Raw genomic sequence first — 25,372 nt, forward strand, 5'->3', positions numbered from 1 at the left:
GCTGTCAGCAAGGCAGATTTAGTGGAGAATGCCTCCATAAGCAGCCATGAAGGACGAGCAGGTGACTTCTCCAAATTGAGCCAAAAGCTGAATTACTCTAAGGTTGGCAGCCCAATAATAAAACTTAAAATTAGGTAAAGCCAAACCTCCAAACCACCGAGAGACCTCGGTCTCTGCAAGAGCTCTCTATGAAGTCGAGGATCTTTCTTATTTCAAATAAACTTAGTGACTAAACTATCTAATTTACAAAAGAATTATTGGGGGGAGAAAAATGGGTATGAACTGAAAGAGGTAGAACAGTTTAGGGAGGGTGTTTATCTTAACAGCATTAACCTGGGATACAGGTAACAATGACCACCTCTGGAAACATTCCTTTTTTTTTAAATTTATTTCTGATTTTTCCCTTTTTTCTCCCAATTTAGTGGCCAATTGATCCCTATTTTAATTCAAACACCCACCCTCGTATTGCATGCGTTCGCCAACTGCATCTCTCCGGCCGGCAGTCTCGAAGGAAAGCGCCTCCCCACTTTCGTGACAAGGCGAATCCAAGCCGAACCACTGTTTTTCCGACACACACAGAGACGCATTCACATGACGAACACAAGCCGACTCCGCCCCCCTCCCGAAGACAGCGTTGCCAATGATTGCTGCTTCATCGAGTCCGGCCATAGTCGGATCTGACGAGACCGGGGCGCGAAACCCAGTCCCCAGTGGGCAACTGCATCGACACCAAGCCGATGCTTAGACCGCTACGCCACCGCGGACCCTCTCTGGAAACATTCCTGTATCTGAACCATCAAAGGGGCAAAATGGAATTTAAACAGGTCCTCAGATGTATCCCTAACCTAAATACAAAGGTATGTAAAACCAAGCGGGACAATTTAGAATGGGAAATCATGCAAAGAATACTCACGTGCTGCAAAATTTAAAGAAACTCACATTTGTCTATATTGAGTTTATACCCTGAAATTTGGCCAAATAACATAAATACGTTAAGAGCAGCCGGGACTGATACAGAAAGATTAGAGCTGTATAAAAGCAAGTCATCTGCATAAATGGAGACTTTCTGCTCAAAACGATTCCTGGTTATTCCAGTTTTACGGAGATTTGGCTGGAGCGCATGGTGAGTGGTTCAATAGCAATAGCAAATAAGAGAGGACTCAAAGGACAACCCTGCCAGATGGAGCAATTCAGGGGAAAGTGTTCTAAGTGGGTGTTTTTTTTTAACGTTTTAACCCATTGATCTGAATTGATCTTAGCAGTTTTACTAGTCTTTTACCATTCTATCTCAGCTCCATTGGTTTTACGAGACATCCCTGTTTGGTTTCCTATTGATTATTTTCCTTACTGATCCAGCTACTTGCTTGGCTGTGCTTATTTTTAGTCTGGTGGCTAAGCTAACCAAAACCATTATGCCAACTTTACCCGTGAGAACAGTGTGCTACTATTACTACTACTTTTGGCTGCTCCCATTAGGGGTCGCCACAGTGGATCATCCGTTTCCATCTCCTCCTGTCCTCTGCATCGTCCTCTGTCACGCCAGCCACCTGCATGTCCTCCCTCACCACATCCATAAACCTCCTCTTTGGCCTTCCTCTTTTCCTCTTCTCTGGCAGCTCCATATTCAGCCTCCTTCTCTCAATATACCCAGCATTTCTCCTCCACACATGTCCAAGCCATCTCAATCTTGCCTCTCTTTCTTTGTCTCCAAACTGTCCAACCTCAGCTTTCCCTCTAATATACTCATTCCTAATCCTGTCCTTCTTCATCACTCCCAATGGAAATCATAGCCTCTTCAACTCTGCTACCTCTAGCTCTGCCTCCTGTCTTTTCATCCGTGCCACTGTCTCCAAACCATATAACATAGCTGATCTCATAACCATCTTGTAAACATTCCCTTTAACTCTTGCTGGTACCCTTCTGTCGCAAATCACTCCTGATACTCTTCTCCACCCACTCCACCCTACCTGCATGCTCTTCTTCACCTCTCTTCTGCACTCCCTGTTACTTTGGACAGTTGACCCCAAGTATTCAAACTCATATGCCTTCGTCATATCTACTCCTTGCATCCTCACCATTCCACTGTCCTCCCTCTCATTCACGCATATGTATTCCGTCTTGCTCCGGCTGACTTTCATTCCTATTCTCTCCAGTGCATACCTCCACCTCTCCAGGCTCTCCTCAACCTGCACCGTACTCTCACTACAGATTATGTCATCCACATACATCATAGTATACGGAGACTCCTGCATCTGTCAATCTTGTCCGTCAACCTGTCCATCACCATTACAAACAAGAAAGGGCTCAGAGCTGATCCTTGATGTAATCCCACATCCACTTTGAACCCATCTGTCATTCTAACTGCACACCTCACCACTGTCACACTTCCCTCATACATATTCATAGTCAAGAAAACAAACAGAAAGATCACTGACCTTAAAGAAGATATTCATCAGCTTTCTGATGAACTGCTTAAGAAAGATTCCCTTTTGACCAGCTTCTTTGGCGAGGCTTCTGGGCTGTCCAAATGGATGGCCTTTCTCAGTGCAACAGTGCAGGACAAAGTTCTGTGGGACCCCTCCACTTGTCCATGGCTTTCCTCCTGCTTGACACATAACCAGTTGTCTTGGCCTGAAGTGGTGGTCCGCAGTCACAAGAGAGACTCGGATGGGGCTGCCTCACCCTTTTGCCTAAGTCTCTCCAACCATTACGTGACTCTGTCTGATGATATGCTGGTCTACCCAGCTGATTTTCCTGCAGTTCCGACTCATGAAGAGTTGGAGGTAGTTTAAGAGAGTTAAATGATTCATTAACATCTCAATCAAAACCGGGGCTAACTTACTGAAAAAGGTTTTATAAAACTCTATTGGAAAACTGTCCAGTCCTGGGCACTTTCCTGATTGCATGGAGAAGGTTGCTCTTTTAAGCTCATCTACAGTGAGCAGCTCCTCTAGCCTCCCAAAAGAGTCTGGGCCCACTTTGGGTATGTCCAATGGGTCAAAGAACTATCAAAAGCAAATGAATAATTAGGCAAGGCAAGGCAACTTTATTTATATAGCAAATTTTATACACAAGGCAGACTCAATGTGCTTCACATAAAAAAACAATAGAAAAGGATTTAATGAATAATTCATAAAAATACTTTTAAATTAAAGAATAAAAATTAAAACATAATGCAAGGTTTACAACTTTAAAGTGCAAGGTTTGCAGTTTAGCAGAAACCAATGGTAGACATAACGTTTTTAATATGGATTTAAAAGTAGCCAGTGTTGGAGCAAGTCTCAGATATCTGTCCTGATAACTACAGGAGGAAGATGGAGCAAAAACTCCAACAGAACAACACGAGAGAGGTCTGGAGTGGTATGAAGACCATCACTGGTTTCAGGCCGACTGGCAGCAGAGCAATGGAGGGCAGCTTGGACAGGGCCAACGAACTTAATGTGTTTTTTTAACAGATTTGACACGATGACCCCTCCCCGTCCCCCCCGGTCTCATCTGTTGCCTGCCCTCAGCAACCGTGAACTCCACTGCCCCTCCCTCCCCCTCCTCCTCCTTAAGTCCCCCCCAGCCTCCAGTGAGGGCCCTACTCCCCCCATCCCCCCCCCGGGTTCCTGGACTAATGGCCCTCTCCATCCTGACGACCCCCCCTCCCCCCTACCTGTAACACCTACAGTGTGCTTCACGGTTGACCATGTCAGAAGACAGTTGTTGTTGAGACTTCACGCAAGCAAGGTGGCAGGCCCGGATGGTGTTAGCTCCAGGGTGCTCAAAGCCTGTGCCCCTCAGTTATGAGAGTGCTTCACCATGTCTTCAACATAAGCCTTAGACTTCAAAAGGTCCTCGTGCTGTGGAAAACATCCTGCCTCGTTCCTGTGCTTAAAATGTCGCATCGCAGGGACTCAAAGGACTACAGACCGGTAGCATTGACTTCACACATCATGAAGACTCTGGAAAGACTCTTCCTGGAGCAGCTTCAGCCCACGGTCAAGCCACACTTAGACCCCCTCCAGTTCGCTTACCAACCCCGACTGGGAGTTGAGGATGCCATCATTTTCCTGCTTAACCGTGCCTATGCCCACCTGGATAAGCCAGCAAGCTCTGTGGGAGTCATGTTCTTTGACTTTTCTAGTGCCTTCAACACCATCCGGCCAGCTCTACTGGGTGAGAGGCTGACAGCAATGCAGGGAGATGCCCCCCTTCTGTCCTGGATTGTTGACTACCTTACTGGTAGACCACAGTATATGCGCTTGCAACAGTGTATGTCAGACAGAGTGGTCAGCAACACTGGGGCCCTGCAAGGTACAGTCCTGTCTCCCTTCCTTTTTACCCTCTACACCACGGACTTCAACTACCACACAGAGTCCTGCCATCTTCAGAAGTTCTCTGATGACTCTGCTATAGTCAGATGCATCAGTAATGGCGAGGAGGCTGAGTACAGGGCTGTGGTGGGAAATTTTGTCACGTGGTGTGAGAAGAACAATGTGCAGCTCAACGTGACTAAGACAAAGGAGCTGGTTGTTGACCTGAGGAGGGACCCCTGTCTCCATCCAGGAGGTCAGTGTGGACACTGTGGAATACTATAAGTACATGGGGGTGTATATAGACAATAAACTGGATTTGGCTAAGAACACTGATGCCCTCTACAAGAAGGGACAGAGCCGTCTCTACTTTTTGAGGAGGCTGAGGTCCTTCAACATCTGCCAGACAATGCTCAGGATGTGGTATGAGATTGTGGTGGCCAGTGCTCTCCTGTTTGCTGTTGTGTGTTGGGGCAGCAGGTTGAGGGTAGCTGATGCAAACAGGCTCAATAAACTGATCCGCAAGGCCGGTGACGTTGTGGGGGTGGAACTGGATTCTCTGGCGGTGGTTTCTGACAGGAGGACGCTGTTGAAATTACGTGCCATCATGGACAATGTCTCCCACCCACTCCATGACATGCTGGTTGGGCACAGGAGTACTTTTAGTAATAGACTCATTCTGCCATAAAGCGCCACAGAGCACCACAGGAGGTCATTCCTGCCTGTGTCCATCAAACTTTACCACTCCTCCCTCAGACTCAGACTGTCAGACACTCTGAGTTAATGGTCATTGGATTGGTCCTGTCGAGTTTTGTTTGTGCTGCTTGTTGTGTGCTGTGGTAGTGCAGTATAGATAGGGTGTTATGTGCACCATGCTTGTTGATATATTTTGTCCTTATTTCTATTTCTTATTTATCTTTTATTTCTGTTTGTTTCTGTTTCTATTTTCTTATCTTGTATCTTGTTAGTTTTTAGTTATTAGAGCATGAGTGTTTGTAATAGAACTCAATTTCCCCTCGGGGATAAAAAAAAGTATTCTGATTCTGGAAGTTTATTCCAGCTATTCGTTGCATAGTAGCTAAAAAGACATCAAAAGACATGCATGTTAGGGGCAACACTGTATGCCCCTGACCAAGGTAAGGCAGGGCAAGGCAAATTTATCCTTAAAGCACATTTCCGCAACAAGGCAACTCAAAATGCCCCACACAAAATACAAAAGGCATCAAGAGAAGCATCATAAGGCAACAAATAAAAAAAAACCGAAAAACCAATAAAAAAGTTACAGTGCAGTGCAAGATGAAAATCAAAAGCTTCAAGCTTAATTCAACAAAAGGCAGCGGCAAAGAGGAAAGTCTTCAGCCTGGATTTAAAAGAACTGAGAGTTGTAGACTTACAGTTTTTAGGGAGTTTGTTCCAGATATGTGGTGCATAAAAAATGAAAGCTGTCTCTCCATGTTTCGTTTTTACTCTGGGGACAGAAAACAGATCTGTCCCAGACGAACTGAGCGGTCTAGGTGATTCATAGTGTAGCAGTAGGTCAGAAATGTATTTTGGCTCTAAACCATTCGGTGCTTTATAAACCAAGAGCAGAGCTTTAAAATCAATTTTCTGACGGACAGGGAGCTAATGAAGTGCCCTCAGGACTGGAGTGTGAAGCTCGAAGCCATTTCTCATAAAGAGAGAAGTAAAACTGTAAAAAGATCATTAATGTTTTTAGGATCTGTTGTTACAACTGAAGGAGTCTGAATGTGTGGAATCTGATGAGACGAAGAAGCCTGCCATAATTGATGGGCCAGAAGTTGACTCGCTTGTCACCATGTTCGCAGTTAAGCATATTTAGATTTAAATAGAAGGTCCTCTACTTGATTAGTGGCGAGGGCATCAAACTCCGCTTGAGGGGAAATATGCTCACTGTATAGTATGTTTGGGGATGGGTAGGAGGCATAGATACTATCAAGCTGTGTAATTCATTGATTTAGTCCCTGTATTTTTTCCCCTCAAGTTATCCTCAAACCCACTATATGAAATAATTTCACCTGCTATTTATGTCTTCAAAGTCTCCCGGAAGCCAATACCCCTGGAGTTCCTTTGACAGTAAAGAAGAAGTCGATTTGGTTAGATACAAATTTAACAAAATCCTCGCTTGACAATAAACACGTGGTTAGACGCCAGAGGGGCGTGTGTTACCAACACCCCCCCCCCCAGCCTTATTCAAATAACATTATAAGAGCACGATTGAACTGAAGAAAGGGGCCGATTATCTATAAGAAAATAGTCAATACAGGTGAAAGTGTGGTGAACGTGGGAATACAAGGAGTGCACTTTCCCTGATAGGTTGAGGAGACGCTAGGGGACAGAAACAGCAAACTCATCCATAAAGGATAGAATAGTCCTGGAAGACTTCGAAGGCATGCTAGTTTTAATGGATGAGCGACACAACACGCGGTTAAGCCAACAGCTGAAGTCCCTCCGAGAATAAGCGTGTGGACTTGTTAGGTAATTCGGAGAACTAAAATGTAACTAACTAAAAAGGATTTTAACAACCTTTTTAACCTTGTAATTTCTTCTGGAAAATCGATTTTTATTTCCCGTCCTATTCCCACAGTGGCCCGTGGAGTCGGGTGCTTCAGCAGGATCCTCGGCCTCCACACTTGGCTCCAGTCCGCCTGCGGAGCTCATAGTTTGGGCTTCATTGACAATTTTGATTTGTTCTGGGAACGCTTTTCCTTTTTTAGAAGAGACAGTATCCACCACAACAAGCTGGATAGCTGCATGTTAGCGGCCAGTTTCCACTACGCTGTGTGGTCCTGTATTTGTGAATGACTATTTACACTCCACACAGTCCCCCAGGTTAGTTCTATAGATATAGATAAAAAAAATACATTTGTTACCTAAAACATGGCGTATCCATTCATTATCGCCTGTTGCCCTGTGTAATCCAGCTCTTCTAAAGGTGAGTTCTCTCCCATCCCATAGCTCTCACAATATTACTGTTAGGATTAGGCCACGATTTAATACCCGCATTATGTGTCTTCAAACGGTCTGCTGTAGCTATTCCAGTCCAACTAAGCCCCTTTATTCCAACTGTTTTTGCTCTTTTAAATGCCCAGTCCATGTCAAATGAATGAATCTTTTATTCTCAATGATTTAATTACTTCCCTCAACCTTAACTTCCGATTGCTCACCGACACCTGGCTTAAAGCTGGGGGGTGCTCCCCTCCATTGGAGCTCTGTCCACCCAGCTATAATTTTCTGAATGCACCCAGGTTAACAGGTCGTGCTGGGGGTATAGTAGTTGCTTTTAAGAACCATTACACTTATATTCCTTTTACGTTTGGTTCTTTTGATAGTTTTGAAATCTTAACTTTTCAAACTGTGTGACAACCCAATTGGCTGTTTATCGACTCCCCAGTTCACCTGCAGGTTTACTCAATGAATTCTCTGAGGTATTGTCCTCTCTTGTTCTGAAATTCAATAGGGCTATTATAGTTGGTCATTTTAAAATTCATATTGATAATCCTTTTAGCTCATTTGTCATAGATGTTTTGAACATTTCTAAATCTTTTAACCTTGTGCAGCATGCCACTGGCCCCACACATAACCGTGGGCACACCCTTGAATTGTAGTTTTCACCCTGAACATGTCTCTCAATTCCCTGAATAAGATTGATTTTGTGTCTAACTTTAAATGTATTACCTTTGATGCTTCTTTACCGCCTACTACAATACCCCAGAAACGTATAATTAACTCTCGCATCTTTAACAAGCAGCCATGTTTTCTAGTTACTTTTCCAGTCTGGCCAGCTGCCCTCCTCACTTCGCCAACATTAGTGACCAGGTTAGTTGGTTTAATGATTTGTGTACACCTGCCCTTGATTTTTCGGCTCCGTGTATTTCCAGGGCTGACCCAGTTACTAACACAACCCCTTGGATCAATGAAAATGTCTGTCAAAAAAGAAGGGATTATAGGAAAACCGAACGCAGATGGGGAAAAAAACCCCTACTCTTGACGTTCATCAGCTCCACGTGAAGGAGTTGTTATTGAAATTGAATCAAACTATCAAAGACTCGAGAGCTGCTTACTTCTCTGACTTGATTGAGAGTAATAAACATAACCCTAGGTTTCTGTTTAGTACTTATCAAACAGCTTGTGAATCCCTCTTTTCCTACCATTTCCACCTGTTCTGCTAATGACTGAAAAATGTCTTCTTTCTTTGTTCACAAGATCGATGGTCAAAGGTTCAATTTTACCTCCCCCCCACTGTCCCTTTCAGCCGTCCCATTTTAATGTCGGAATTTGTTCCTGTTTCTCTTCAGTTCCTTGTTAGTGCTGTAGACCTTATACGTCCCTCCTGCAGTCCCTGTGATATAGTTCCGACAAAATCTTTAAAATCCATCCTCCCTGGCTTAGGACCCTGCTTGCGCTCTATCATCAACTACTCACTCACACCCGGGTCTGTACACGACTACTTTAAAATTGTCAGTGTTCAGCCCCTCCTCAAAAAGCCATCTCTAGATCCGGCAAGTGTAGAGAATTATAGACCAATTTCCAAAATGTCTTTTCTTTTTTATCCAAAATCCTTGAAAAAAATCTGTTGCGGACGAAATCCTGCAGCTGACTGTGGATCAATACCTTTTCAATAAATTTCAATCCAGTTTTCGTCACAAGCATACCACTGAGACTGCATTACTAAGAGTGTCCCATGACATTCTTATGCATGCTGATAAAGGTGAACACTCTATTCTTAGTCTTCTAGACTTAACCGCTGCCTTTGATACCATCAATCATGCCATCTTACGTGATATGGTGGAGAACGTGGTTGGCATTTCTGGTCCAGTGTTAAATTGGTCTCGCTCTTATCTGACTAATAGATATTTGAATGTTTGTATTAACAATCTTGTGTCCTCGTCAACTCCCATACTGTGTGGAATCCCTCAGGGGTCTGACCTTGGGCCAATCCTCTTCTCTTTATACATGCTTCCTCTGGGTCACTTGTTTAGTCACTTTCAAGACATAATGTTATGCCGATGATACTCAGGTCTATTTCTCTGCCAAACCCAATAACCCGAATAAACTGTCCCCCCACCCTCCATGATTGCTTAGCTGCCACCAAAGACTGGATGTCACTTAATTTCCTCCATTTAAACCCCGACAAAACCGAAGTTATCTTAATTGGTCCTGGGAACTTTGCCACTGCAGTTGATTTGACAGCTTCATTCATACATCAAACCTACCACTAAAAAATCTTGGTATCATCTTTGACCACACTATGTCTTTTGATCACCATGTTACCAAGCTTGTCCAATCCTGTTTTCTTCAGCTAAGAAATATTGAAAAAATCAGGAATATTTTGTCTTCCAAGATATCAAAACATTAATTCACACTTTAATTTTCTCCCGTCTAGATAACTGTAACTCTCTCTACTCTTGCCTCACCCAAGCTACTTTAAATTTTCTAGTTAGTTCAGAATGCAGCTGCTAGACTACTAACTAGTGCTATCGAGCCTATTCATCCGTGATCGTTACATTGCCCCCTCCTTCGGGATTCGCGTCCCCGCGAATCGCCACAGCCAGGACGCGAACCTGGGGCTCCCGCACAGCAAGCGACAACGTTAACCACTCGAGTAAAGGGTAGGGTCCGACCCGTTACACAAGGGCTACCGAAAAAAATCCCACTTCTGACACCAATATAGCAACTTTGGGGGGCAGCCCGGCCGGACTGTCACAGCCGGGACGCGAACTCGGAGTTCCCGCACCCCGGGCGACAACGTTAACCAGTCGACTAAAGGTTTCGACCTGTTAGCCAAGGACTACTACTTCTCCCGTTAGGGGTCGCCACAGCGGATCATCCGTTTCCATTTCTTCCTGTCTTCTGCGTCTTCCTCTGTCACACCAGCCACCTGCATGTCTTCCCTCACCACATCCATAAACCTCCTCTTTGGCCTTCCTCTTCTCCTCTTCCCTGGCAGCTCCATATTCAGCATCCTTCTCTCAATATACTCAGCATCTCTCCTCCACACATGTCCAAGCCATCTCAATCTTGCCTCTCTTGCTTTGTCTCCAAACCGTCCAACCTGAGCGGTCCCTCTAATATAATCGTTCCTAATCCTGTCCTTCTTCGTTACTCCCAGTGAAAATCTTAGCATCTTCAACTCTGCCACCTCCAGCTCCACCTCCTGTCTTTTTGTCAGTGCCACTGTCTCCAAACCATATAACATAGCTGGTCTCACAACCATCTTGTAAACTTTCCCTTTAACTCTTGCTGATACCCTTCTGTCGCAAATCACTCCTGACACACTTCTCCACCCACTCCAACCTGCCTGCATGCTCTTTTTCACCTCTTTACTGCACTCCCCGTTACTTTGGACAGTTGACCCCAAGTATTTAAACTCAAATGCCTTTGTCACCTCCACTCCTTGCATCCTGACCATTCCACTGTCCTCTCTCTCATTCACGCATAGGTATTCCGTCTTGCTCCTACTGACTTTCATTCCTCTTCTCTCCAGTGCATACCTCCACCTCTCCAGGCTCTCCTCAACCTGCACCCTACTCTCGCTACAGATCACAATGTCATCTGCGAACATCATCGTCCATGGAGACTCCTGCCTGATCTTGTCCGTCAACCTGTCCATCACCATTGCAAACAAGAAAGGGCTAAGAGCCGATCCTTGATGTAATCTCACCTCCACCTTGAACCCATCTGTCATTCCAACCGCACACCTCACCATTGTCACACTTCCCTCATACGTATCCTGCACCACTCCTACATACTTCTCTGCAACTCCTGACTTCCTCATACAATACCACACCTCCTCTCTCGGCACTCTGTCATAAGCTTTCTCTAAATCTATAAAGACACAATGCAACTCTTTCTGGCCTTCTCTATACTTCTCCATCAACATTTTCAAAGCAAACATCGCATCTGTGGTGCTCTTTTGTGGCATGAAACCATACTGCTGCTCGCTGATCGTCACCTCTCCTCTTAACCTAGCTTCTATTACTCTTTCCCAAATCTTCATGCTGTGGCTGATCAACTTTATACCTCTGTAGTTGTTACAGTTCTGCACATCGCCCTTGTTCTTGAAAATCGGTACCAGTATGCTTCTTGTCCACTCCTCAGGCATCCTCTCACTTTCCAGGATTGTGTTAAACAATCTACACTGCTCAAAAAAATAAAGGGAACACATAAGCAATGCAATGTAGCTCCAAGTCAATCACACTTTTGAGATATCAACCTGTCCAGTTAGGAAGCAACACTGATTTGTGAATCAATTTCACCTTTTGGTAAATTGTCTAATTTCCACCAGGTGGAAATTAGACAATTTGCAAGACAACCCCTATAAAAGGAATGGATTTGCAGGTGGTGGCCACAGACCATTTGCCTGTCCTCATCTTTTCTGGCCGATCTTTGGTTAGTTTTTCATTTTGCTAGTGCCCTCAACACTAGAGGTGGCATGAGGCGGCATCTGCAACCTACAGAAGTTGCTCAGGTAGTGCAGCTCATCCAGGATGGCACATCAATGCGTGCTGTGGCAAGAAGATTTGATGTGTCTCCCAGCACAGTGTCCAGAGCATGGAGGAGGTACCAGGAGACAGGCCAGTACACCAGGAGACGTGGAGGGGGCCGTAGGAGGACAACGACCCCGCAGCAGGACCGCTATCTGGTCCTTTGTGCAAGGAGAAACAGGAGGAGCACTGCCGGAGCCCTACAAAACGACCTTCAACAGGCCACTAATGTGCAGGTTTCTGCTCAAACAGTGAGAAACAGAATGCATGAGGATGGTATGAGGGCCTGACGTCCACAATTGGGGCCTGTGCTCACAGCCCAACACCGTGCAGCCCGATTGACCTTTGCCAGAGAACATCTTGGTTGGCAGATTCGCCATTGGCGCCCTGTGCTCTTCACAGATGAGAGCAGGTTCACACTGAACACATGTGAAAGACGTGAGAGAGTCTGGAGATGCTGTGGAGAACGTTCTGCTGCCTGCAACATCCTCCAGCATGACCGGTTTGGCGGTGGGTCAGTGATGGTCTGGGGAGGCATATCCTTGGAGGGCCGCACAGACCTCTACGTGCTAGCCAGAGGTACCATGACTGCCATTAGGTACCGGGATGAGATCCTCAGACCCATTGTCAGACCACATGCTGGTGCAGTGGGCCCTGGGTTCCTGCTCATGCATGACAATGCTCGTCCTCATGTGGCCAGAGTGTGTCAGCAGTTCCTGTATGTCGAGGGCATTGATGCTATGGACTGGCCTGCACGTTCCCCAGACCTGAATCCAATCGAGCACCTCTGGGACATCATGTCTCGTACCATCCGCCAACGCAATGTCGCACCACAGACTGTCCAGGAGTTGACCGATGCCCTGATCCAGGTCCGGGAGAGATCCCTCAGGAGACCATCCGTCGTCTCATCAGGAGCATGCCCAGACGTTGTAGGGAGTGCATACAGGCACGTGGAGGCCACACACACTACTGAGCCTCATTTTGAATCGTCTTGAAGAATTTCCACAGAAGTTGGATCAGCCTATGTTCTCATTTTCCACTTTGATTTTGAGTATGATTCTGAATCCAGACCTTAATGGGCTAATGATTTTGATTTCCATTGATCATTCTTAGGTTATTTTGCTCTAAACACATTCCTCTGTCTAATAAATAAAGATTTTCAGCTGAAATATTTCATTCATCGAGGTCTATATTGTGTTTTTAGGTGTTCCCTTTATTTTTTTGAGCAGTATAGTTAAAAACTCCACTGCCATCTCTCCTAAACATCTCCATGCCTCCACAGGTATGTCATCAGGACCAACTGCCTTTCCACTCTTCATCCTCTTCATAGCTGCCCTCACTTCCTCCTTGCTAATCCGCTGAACTTCCTGATTCACTATCCCTACATCATCCAACCTTCTCTCTCTCTCATTTTCTTCATTCATCAGCCCCTCAAAGTATTCCTTCCACCTTCTTAGCACACTCTCCTCGCTTGTCAGCACATTTCCATCTCTATCCTTGATCGCCCTAACTTGCTGCACATCCTTTGCAGCTTGGTCCCTCTGTCTAGCCAATCGGTACAAGTCCTTTTCTCCTTCCTTAGTGTCTAATCTGTCATACAACTCACCATACGCCTTTTCCTTTGCCTTTGCCACCTCTCTCTTTGCTTTACGCTGCATCTCCTTGTACTCCTGTCTACTTTCTTCATCTCTCTTACTATCCCACTTCTTCTTTGCCAACCTTTTCCTCTGTATAATTTGCTGTACTTCCTCATTCCACCACCAAGTCTCCTTGTCTTCCTTCCTCTGTCCTGATGACACACCAAGTACCTTCCTAGCTGTTTTCCAGCCATCTGGCAACTTTTCACTACCACCCAGTGCCTGTCTTAACTCCTGCCTGAACTCCACACAACAGTCTTCCTTCTTCAACTTCCACCATTTGATCTTCGGCTGTGTCTTCACTCGCTTCCTCTTCTTGGTCTCCAAAGTCATCCTACAGACCACCATCCGATGCTGCCTAGCTACGTTCTCCCCTGTCACCACCTTGCAGTCTCCAATCCCTTTTAGATGGCGCCTTCTACATAAGATATAGTCCACCTGTGTGCACTTTCCTCCACTCTTGTACGTCACCCTGTGTTCCTCCCTCTTCTTGAAATATGTATTCACCACAGCCATTTCCATCCTTTTCACAAAATCCACCACCATCTGTCCTTCCACATTTCTCTTCTTGACTCCATACCTTCCCATCACCTCCTCATCACCTCTGTTCCCTTCACCAACATGTCCATTGAAGTCCGCTCCAATCACCACTCTCTCCTCCTTGGGTACCCTCTCCACCATGTCGTCCAACTCACTCCAGAATTCTTCTTTTTCATCCATCTCACACCCAACTTGCGGGGCATATGCGCTGATAACATTCAGCAATAAACCTTCAATTTCCAGCTTCATACTCATCACTCTGTCTGACACTCTCTTCACCTCCAGCACGCTCTTGACATACTCTTCCTTCAGAATTGCCCCTACCCCATTACTCCTCCCATTCACACCATGGTAGAAGAGTTTGAACCCACCTCCGATACTCCTGGCCTTACTCCCCTTCCACCTGGTCTCTTGCACACACAGTATTCCTACCTTTCTTCTTTCCATCATGTCAGCCAGCTCTCTCCCTTTACCAGTCATAGTGCCAACATTCAAAGTTCCAACTCTCACCTCCACATGCCTACCCTTCCTCCTCTCTAGCTGCCTCTGGACATGCTTTCCCCCTCTCCTTCTCCTTCACCCAACAGTAGCATAGTTTCCACCGACACCCTGCTGGTTAACAGTACCGGTGGCGGTCGATGGTAACCCGGGCCTCGACCGATCCAGTATGTAAGACTTATTTATGATCCGCATATTTGATTTGGCAAAGATTTTACGCCGGATGCCCTTCCTGACGCAACCCTCCCCATTTGTCCGGGCTTGGGACCGGCACTAAGGATGCACTGACTTGTGCATCCTTAGTGGCTGGGTTCTGTTAGCCAAGGACTACCGAGCCTATTCATCCGTGATCGTTACAATCTTTGTATTACCTATAATGGTCTTATGATACTAATTATAATTGTGCTTCATCTTAAATTTAAATAATTAATCATTTTGAAAATTATAAACACATAAATAATTCTGGTGCCCCCTCCGGCAGTTGGTGTCCTACGCACAGTGCGTGATGCGCACTATGGGAGCGGCGGCGCTGCTCATTCCACTTCCCGACCACTCAGATCCTCAAACCTTGGTATTTTATCCATCCCCGACGCCAACTGCAAAACAAAAGGTGACCATACCTTTGCAGTTTTAGCCCCAAGCCTCTGGAATAATCTTCCCCAATCCTTTAGATATGCTGTTAGAGTCCGCAGTGGTGTAGCGGTCTAAGCATCGGCTTTGTGTCGATGCAGTTGCCCACGGGGGACTGGGGTTCGCGCCCCGGTCTTGTCAGATCCGACTATGGCCGGACTCGATGAAGCAGCAATAATTGGCAACGCTGTCTTCGGGAGGGAGAAGGTGTTGGTCACATGAGTGAGTGAGTGAGTGAGTGGGTGTGTGGGGAAAAAGCAGCGGTTCGGCCTGGATTCGCCTTGTCACGAAAGTGGCGAGGCTGTCTCCGGCCGGAGAGACGCAGTTGGCGAACGCATTCAGTACGAGGGTGGATGTTTGAACTAAAATAGGGATCGATTGGCCACTAAATTGGGGGGGGGGGAAGGCAGAAATAAAAAAAAAGATTTGCTGTTAAGTGGCCTCTAAAAGCCCATCTTTTCAGGCAAACCTTTTTATAGACCCCCACCCCTGCCTTCTGTCTTGGTTCGTTTTTAGCTTGGTCTGTTAATCCCTATGCCACGTTTTATAGTCATTCAATTTATTTTACGTATTTATTCGTATTTTGTGTATTGAGTGTAAAGCACTTTGTTTTTAAAAGTGACATATAAATAAAATTTTGTTTGCTTGCTTGTTTGCTTGTTAGGTAACTTGTCGGAACACTAACCGGAAAAAAACCTGTCACTGTTTCAGTTGATCAAAAAATATAAAAAAGTACACTGAAGAGGTTCAAATATGATGTATAACCAAACACCGGCCAAAATAATTATAAAAAAACTGTGTTAATAGACCCTTTTATGACCTACATCACGCATAGTATGCGCGCGCATTTTGGCAGCAAAATCACGTGATCGCTGTTTACCAATTGTAAAAGTTGAAAAGTATCACAATCACACGGAGCAATAGAGAGAAGTTTTATGTGGTCGATGCTCAACAGCGCCCCCCACCACCACCACCACCAGTTCACTTTTCACTTTCACGTTATCATTGACTCGTCCTTGAACAAGACATTGGACACTTCCCACTGCTCACAGAGGTTATCTAACCTGTAGGCTTATTGTTACGGCCACGGGTGTGTCCGTATAGTTTTGTGTTGCCTCCTGTATCACTCTGACTCTACATTCAGGTATCCGCCAGGTGCTCCTCATCACCTAATCAACCGGTCAACGAATCATCCAATTTTCATCAGCTGTGCAGTCTCCCATTTAAACCCCCACATGTGTTCAGTTCACCGGCCAGCTAGTTTAGTTTGTGTGATGTAGTTTGTGTTTGTAACGTCTGGCCCGTTTTTGGTTTAGTTTGCATTGTGACTATTTTGAGTTATGTTTAGTTGTTTAGCTCTTTTGGGCGAGGGGATCAAGGTAAGATGCCCATGGGCAAACACCCCATCACGTAGCTTACCTCTGTTAGACACACTAGGTTAGCAGCGGTTGCCACCTTTTTGTCTTTAGGTTTGGTGCTTTTCAGCACTGTCAAGGGTGGGTTACTTTTGTTAATAGTTTGTTTTGGCAACCGTTCGGTTCCCTTGTCCTGTCATTGTTAATAAATATATTTATTATATCGATACGTTTATGTCTCACTGTGTTGCACCCTCACCTCACTGTTACTCAGTACACTAATAGTTGCACCCTCTCCAGACCGAGGGTCGTAACACTTATAAAGAGAATTACACCAAAGTAGTGTCTTCTGAAATTTGTTGCGGGGACAGTTGCTGCTAGATAAATGGACGTCAGGTTAGGTGGCGGTGTTTCCAGCTAGAGAGAGGTGCATGGTAACAAACTCTAAGGGAGGACAGCTGTGGCACACACACACACACACACACCAGCATTACTAATCATTATCTATGGATAGAGGTACACCGGCACCAACATGCTCAGTAACGATAAAGATACTTGAACATTGCCTGGCTCAGCAGCCACATAAACCACACACACACACACACACACACAGCGCAAAATCCAATTGTACACCCAACAAAAACTGTACCCAATAAACAATAATATTGAAATAAGCAATAGGCCACGACAGTCCGAAATTCTAAGTTAGCTTACTTTTGATTACTGCAGCAGGAGACGATGGGGTTTGGTGTTGAACACTGCGCCAGTATTGGTTGTGGTTGCTATAGTTACCAAGCCTCCTTTCCGGTCAGCCTGCGTTGCAGTCTCTGTTGTTCTTCCTGTTTTAACAAAATGGCTGCCGCCGCACGTTTCCATCTGCGTTGTGTGATTCATTGATGTCGTCTCTCATTACTGGCGATCCACGCCAGTAATGAGAGACGAAGAACAACAGAGACGAAGAACAACAGAGACTGCAACGCAGTCAGACCGGAAAGGAGGCTTGGTAACTATAGCAACCACAACCAATACTGGCGCTGAAATTATTCCATTATAGTCCAACGAGTCAGTTCTCTCTGAAAGGAGAGCAGGGACAAAGACTTCAGTCTATATGTCATCACTGATGTCCTGATCAGGGGCGACAATCTGATAACAACTTTGGAGGGGACAATTACATTAAATTTTCTACGGGCGGAATATTGGGGGGATATATCATATTTTTCCCAGGATGGAGGGGTCGTGTCCCCCCCCCCCGGGATTTCTGCCTATGGTCCTGATGCCAGTTTTTATCCAACTTACAGTTGAAAGGAGTCTTTCAACACTACAGCTTGTTATGGGTAAGGTGACGAGGGCCTGTAGGAGACGCTTCATTTTGGGAAATATGTCACTGGGACATGCATCGAGCATTTCAACAAGTGATGAAAAGGCCCTGTCTGCTGTGACCTTTCTCTTCAGGTGCTGTACAAACACTTCATGTTCTGCATCTTCCACAGCAACAGAAGAGTGTGTGCTGGCAGGCTGTATTAATGCCTTGTCACCAAAGGTGTTTGGCCGAGGCAAGCAAGCAACAGCGGCTCTTATAAACCTGTGCGAGTCCACCTTAAAACGAGTGTTCAGTTCCATGATCTGCCTGTCTAGTATATCATTCCATATATCTTTTTTAGGTCTGTGTTGTCCTTTACAAGTGATGCTTTGCCCACGATAGATTCAACCTGCACCCAGAGGGACCCAGTGACATCCCAGCTCAGAATGTCCTGTTTCTTCATCAGGTCATGTCAGTGTCATTACTTTATCAAAATCATTTTCTGTATTCCTGCATGTATTGCAGCTCTCCTTAAGACACTTAATTAGATCAATACTATCGGTAACTGATACTGTGGAAGATTGCATCACTCATTTCAAACAACTTGTTGAAAGTGACAAATAGAAGCACACTTTTTTTTCGTTTGCATTTGCTTAAGTAGAGTCAGCTTCAAGTTTTGTGTGGCCGGAGCTTTCAGAGAATTCAGCAAAGGTCTCCAAAATTGGACCAAAAAATGTCAAGACTTTACTTACTGCACTTGACCACGAGTTCCATCAGACATCGCAGGATCTGTCTAGTTCCAAAGTGGCAGCTGTTGTTGGATTTCCATAAATCTAGCATGTCCATGTGACCCTGTCATGAAACTCTGCACGTTCTTAATGACATGGAACAAGGTTGAAATTCTTCGGGACACCTGTGATGTTGTACACCTGTGATGAGGTTTAGCCGGTGGGAATTGCAATGCACATATATGACGTGGGGAAACATTTCCTTTAAAATCAGATGTACCCCTCCTTTGTTGCCGGATATAACCGATGCCCCATTGAAACCAAATCCAATGCACAACGCAGGGTCCAGCTGCAACGGCTCCAGTACTTGCAGGATCTTTGCTGATACAGCATTTGCATTCATGACCCCAGTCTCCACAAAACCTAGAGCCCTTTCCGTCAACAATGCCTTGTATGCTGGCTTGCATGTATCTGATACAGACTGTCACAAGGTCTCATTTTGATAAGTCTTCACACTCGTCTACCAAAATTACACAGTATATGTCTGTCTCATCATGCATATCTGTCTTTATTTTGCATGTAAGTAGCGATGCTACAGTTTCCAGTATCTCATGCTGGATGTTGGGGCTCATGAGTTTCCCATTGCTAGGTAATTCCTCCAGCTGCTGTTTTATTTTTTGGTCATACTCAGAGATCAGTTGAACTAATTCCGAGAAGTTGCCTCTGTTTAATGCTTCTTCGTTTTCACGATTGCCCACGCAACGGGATGTCTTGTATCTTGATGTCTTGATATCAAAGAATAAAACGAGGTCTATTACAACTTTAATGTGCTCTCTTTACCATTCCACAAACACTCTGTTGATAGCATCGTTGTTCAGCAGGTTGATAATTCCCCATCCTGGCTGATGGCTTTACTTGTATTCTTCAGTTCTGCCCAGCACTGTAACATGTTCCCTGCTACCCTCATGTTTAACACAAAATTTGGCAAGATGTTTCCAGTCTTTGAAGCCAGTTTTTATGAATCAGAATCAGAATCCTATTTATTGGCCATGTAAGTTTGCACAAACATGGAATTTGACTCCGGTTTTGTGGCTCTCTCAGTGTACTTAACCATAGAATAACATTACAACACAACAAATCAGCCCTAAATGGTCGCTTCGGGAATATGGTGACATGCCTTACAAAACTCAGCGTCCCTCGAAAAGCTGTGCTCTGGCCATAAGAATCTCTCATACCACTGGGCAGAGTAACTCGTAGCTTTGCCTGCTGTTGTGGTCACTGGGAATGAACTGTGTGTAGACTGGGTCGCAGGTTCATCTATAGTGGACAAGTCTGACAGAGCTTGTACGTCCTCAGTGCTGGGGCGAGCCAAGTCTGGAACAATTGAACACTAGTAAAAAACGGTTTATATTCATTCTTGGGGATTTGAAATATTTACGTTTGCTTTTCTGAGTGCCTGGCTGCAGGTACATGTGCTTTGGCATGGAGGGGTGGATGTCGTCATAGGAAAATCAAGCGCTAAGTCACATGCTGCTGTGGATGGGGAAAGGGTTGAATTAATAGCCACGTACATGTTGTTACTTGGCACTTGTTGAGAAACTGGCACAGGAGTAGGTGTCTCTTCCTCCTGCTCCTACTTGTCTTTTTGTTAGAAACTTAAGCAAACTGCTTTGTTTGGGCTTGTTTGTTTTTGTTTTTTCAACCTACAGTAATAGTAGTTCTCTGTTCCTCTGCAATGGCCTGGGTTGTACACTGAGTGAAAGAGGAGGGGCTGCTCACAATCTGGCATTTGTGAAATGCACTGTCACTCAAAAAAATCTGATTTTCATTAAAAAACCAGACACAAGAATTGTTTCATATTTATTGTTCGTGTATTCAGATAATTGAAACAGTATTAATTGTTTGCTATTCACTGGATGATCCAGAAAAACGGGAAACCTTCTGATTGGGTGGGCCTGAGCGCCAAATAGGTGGCCCAGGCCCACCAAAACCCACCCACAGCTACGCGTCCAGAGGACAGTGTGTACACTGAGTGTCAATTACTGTCCACATGTAATGTATTTCATCGCAGAGAGCCAAAGTTATCCAAACACTACACATGCGATACGTGGAGAATGTTTGGCTGACTTGTACAAACGGAAGGAGTGAGGGAGGGAAGTCTCATTTTTAAAAGATTATAAAACAGAATGTTGGGAGTTTTCATCAAATCACTAAAGCTGTTCCAGACAGCACCAGACAGTAAGAAAGCATTTAAGCCCTGTAGCTATCAGACTAGTTGTCCAGCATGTTAAGTTACTCTGTTATGCAGGTAAGAAAGATTATCTTCAGTAAATTGTGCAGACAGGACATTTTCTCAAACTGTCCTTTGAAAGCAACAGAACACAAGGGAGGTCAGGGAACATCTGTGGAGAAAAACGGGTCACTTTTAAGAACAATCAGACATCCGGACAGGCTCTGGGACAGAATGGGAAAGAATTATATAGAAAGCATGGCTTACTGATGTGTAATTGAGCCCAAATAATCAAGTCCAAACCTTTTACACTGGAGTTACTGGGAGATTGTGTTTCAAACAGAACTGTTTTTTTTCATGACAAGTTTGCAGAGTAATTTACTTGTCACTCTGCAGGGGTAGAGATGACTTGAGGTGAGGACTCTTGGAGAGAGCCGGAGCAGAGGAATGGAGGAGAGGACTAAAGAAAAGAAAGAGGGAGAAAGTGAAGGCGAGGAGGCCGAGGGGAGAGAGGAGAAGGGGGATGGGGCAGACAAGAGTGCTGAGGTCTGCTTCTCCCTCCCGGGCTAAAGTAAATTCCTTCATAATAACTCCACCTCTAGAGCTGAGGCCCATTGCATCACCACATATGTTGGTCTTGTCACTGTTATTGTTATTAGTATTGTGTAATCCAACAGGACAGGACAGGCTGTGGTGTGGATTTTCTGTGGTTCTTTTTTGATCTATTTAACCTTTATTTAATCAAGAAAGTCTCATTGAGACAAGTAGTCTCATATCCAAAAGAGCCCTGACCAAGACAGCAGCAGCACACACATTTAGGTTGCACAAAATACGAGGAACATGAAATAAACATAAATAAATGAATAAACAAGTCAATGCAATTAACATAATCTGATATGGTGGCTGCAGCACGCACAGACGCAGCGGCTTTGTGCTGCTCTTACCAGTGCTTCTTGTTATTAGTATACGATGAGAAGAAAATGAGCGCAAACCTTCACCTCACTCGCAAAGAACTTTGAAAGATTGGCACGGACTGTACAGAACACTATTTCAACTAAAAATAAATAACGCAGGCGATTCTCAGACCACCGGGTCTAACCTGGATCCCTATCCACGGGGGGAGGCGACGCAGAAGGCGCAGGGAGAGGAAACAGAAGCTGGGTAAGTGAGCTGGTTTGCTAGCCCGACTAAGGGTTGCTTCATACAAAACTCCTCTCCCTAGTGTTTTTCTCGCAAATGTAAGATCACTTGCCAACAAAATGGATGAGCTCAGACTGAGTATCACTACACAGATAACTAAAATGGACTGCTGCGTTCTGATTTTCACGGAGACGTGGCTCAATCATACATACCGGTTGCTGCAGATGAGCGAACAGGCCTCTCGCTCCATCGCACCCACAGAACATCTGACTCGCAAGGAATCAGGTGGGGGACTTTGTGCTTACATAAATGAAACATGGTGCATGAACACGACCACAATTCATAAATTCTGCTCTCTGGACCTGGAATATCTGATGCTTAAGTGCTGACCGTTTCACTTAGCCAGGGAATATACAGTTGTTTTTGTCATGGCAGTATACATACCGCCACAGGCTAATGCTAAGCTAGCGCTTGGACACATATGACACCATCAGTAAACATCAGACCGCGCACTCTGATGGAGTTTTCATCATTGCTGGGGACTTCAGTCAAACAAACCTCATAAATGTTCTTCGCAGATTCTATCAACATGTCAAATACACAACAGAACTGTTAAAGTTTGGCATGAGGGAGCCACCTCTCAACTCCAGGACTGTTTTGAACACACAGAATGGAGTATATTTGCCCATCAAACAGACCTGAGGGACGGGATACACTTCATCTGCATTGTCATACATGAACCACTGCATGGACAATGTCACTGTTAGAAAAAGGATCCGAATGTATCCAAATGAGAAACCATGGATGAACAGCGATGTCAAATGGTTGCTCAGGGCAAGCGACATGTCTTTTAAATCAGGAGACACTTCAGCCTACGGCATTGCCAGAGCGAACCTAAGACAGGTATCACATCTGCAAAACACAACTACAAACTCTGAATAGGGGAGAGCTTCAACAGTAATCCCAACCCATGGAGGATGTGGCAAGGCATCCAGGCCATCACAGATTATAAAAGGGAAAATAACACAGCATACACCAGCCAAAAACACTGCCAAGCTAGCGGTGGAACTTAACATCTTTGCTCTGTTTGACAAAGACAATAACCAAACTCCAGTTGGTTTCAAACTGTTGGAAGATCCACAGACCCTTGTTCTACACACTCCAGAATGGTGGTGGACCCCTCACAGCATCAACAAATGGAGTGCAGCAGGGCTTGATGGTGTACAAGGGCATGTACTCCAGGCCTGTACTGACCAGCTCACAGAGGTTTTCACACACATTTCAACCTCTCTCTATCCTTATGCACAGTCCCCGCATGCCCTAAAATCCAGCATCATCGTGCCCGTTCGCAAAAAAACCCCCCCCAAAAACTGTGGTAACCTGTCCCAATGACTATCGGCCAGTCGCTCTCGTCCCTGTCATTTCAAAATGCGTTGAATGACTGGTACACACTCACATCAAAGACACTGTCCCAGCTGATCTAGACCAATACCATTTTGCCTACCGGGCAAACAGATCGACTGAGGACACGATCTGTGTGGCTCTAAATACAGCCCCCTCTCACCTGGAAAGACCCAACACCTACGTCAGGATGCTTTTTGTTGATTACAGCTCGGTGTTTAACACCATCGTACCAAACAAGCTGATGGACAAACTCCACAAACTAGGACTAACTCCCTTCCATTTGCAATTGGATACTGGATTTCCTCATCAACTGCTTCCAAACTGTAAGACTGGGCAAGCACACATCCTCCACCTTCATCCTGAGCACCGGCATCCCCCAGGGCTGTGTGGTGAGCATGCTCCTTTATGCACTGTTCACACATGACTGCCAAGTTAAACACTATTGTTAAGTTTGCGGATGATATGACAGTCATCGGGCTCATATCAGACAATGATGAAGCCGCATACACGGAGGAGGTCCAGAACCTGGAAACGTGGTGTGCTAACAACAACCTGATCTTAAACACCAAAAAGACCAAGGAGATTATTGTGGACTTTAGGACCTCCAAGAAGATCTCACACAGTCCTGTGCACATCAACACAGAGGCTATGGAGAGAGTCCCCAGCTCCAGGTTCCTGGGAGTCACCATCACAGAGGACCTCTCCTGGGCTGACAACGCCGACGCCTTTATTTTCTGAGGAGGCTAAGGAGAGCCAACCTCCTCCAAAAGATGCACCACAGAGAGCATCCTAACAAACTGCATGACAGCCTGGTACAGCAGCTGCACCAAAGCTGACAAAAAAAGCCCTGCAGCGTATTGTGGAAACAGCACAGGACATTGTTGGCATTGAGCTGCCTTCACTAGAACATCTTCACAGTACTCGCTGTGTGAGGATGGCTAAGAATATCATAAAAGACATTACACACCCTGGACACCATCTGTTTCAGCTCCTCCCATCAGGTAGGCACTTCAGATCAATCTGCACACGCACAAATAGACCAAAAAACAGCTTCTTTCCTAAAGCTGTGACACAAATGAACTCAGGCATCTCCTCAGTCTGACGAGACTGATGTGCTGCCACCGTTACGCATGTGAAATATTTGCAATATTTACTCACATGCCACTTTAAGCCACTTCATATCTGTCCACTGCACCTTTTCTGCATTTTTGCTGATGATGTTTTTGCACCTCGTAAGTTGTATTTTATTATTTTATTTTATATATTATACTGCTTATATTTTGTTCTTATATTGTTTAGACTGCATTTTTTATTGCTGATATTTTATGTCTTATCTTTTTTACGTCTTGTTTGTTCTTTGTATGCACCATTTGATGTTGGCACAGCTGTAGTTTCGCTGTGCTTGCACATACAATGACAAAGCTTTGAATGATAATATTAAAGGCTAAAGTGTGCATGCACAAGGTGTAGTGGAGTCCATCGCCGGTAAATTAATGGGTTTCTTAAGTCCCCCAGTGGAATCACATTAGGCAGTTTCAGGTCCTTTTCCAGCGGGTTCCAGGCAGAAGGTGCAGAATAAGAAAACGCCTTTTTTGCCGAGCTCAGTACGGACTGTGGGGACCGACAACGTCAAATATTCTTGAGATTGTAAGCCAATAGCAGCTAATATTACAGGAGATGTAAACACACACGTATGCACAAACACAAACACACACACACACACACACACACACACACACACACACACACAAATAAATAAATAAATAAACATATATATATATATATATATATATATATATATATATATATATATACTATATTATATGTAATTTCCCCTCGGGGATGAATAAAGTATTCTGATTCTGATTCTATTCTGATATATGTATATATAGATATATAGCTATATAGATAGATAAATATAAGAGGCAGCAAACCAAGGATGGAATATTAAGAATAAATGTATGCCAATGAATATAGTATCTACGTATGGTGAGAGAAGACGAGTTTGCTAAGGTGTACAGAGTACAGTGACATGTAAGGGGCTTACACCCGGTGGTGATCCTCAGAGCACTTTGGTAAGCAGTAGCCAACATGTGAAGACAATAAC

General features: G+C 44.9%; 1 protein-coding gene across 1 annotated transcript in view; it reads right to left on the reverse strand.

Annotated features, from left to right (window-relative positions):
• The window catches only part of LOC130129971 (peptidase inhibitor 16-like), a 60,644-nt gene extending 36,957 nt beyond the window's left edge, over positions 1 to 23,687 (reverse strand). Inside the window, exons 1-2 of the mRNA XM_056299682.1 lie at positions 23,560 to 23,687; positions 147 to 186 (exon numbers count right to left, since the gene is read on the reverse strand). Of these exons, the coding sequence (XP_056155657.1) occupies positions 147 to 186; positions 23,560 to 23,687 (168 nt within the window). The remainder of the gene's footprint in view (positions 1 to 146; positions 187 to 23,559) is intronic.
• Between the last annotated feature and the right edge of the window lie 1,685 nt (positions 23,688 to 25,372).

Source organism: Lampris incognitus, chromosome 2 (genome assembly GCF_029633865.1).
Source record: "Lampris incognitus isolate fLamInc1 chromosome 2, fLamInc1.hap2, whole genome shotgun sequence".
Taxonomy (NCBI): Eukaryota; Metazoa; Chordata; class Actinopteri; order Lampriformes; family Lampridae; genus Lampris; species Lampris incognitus.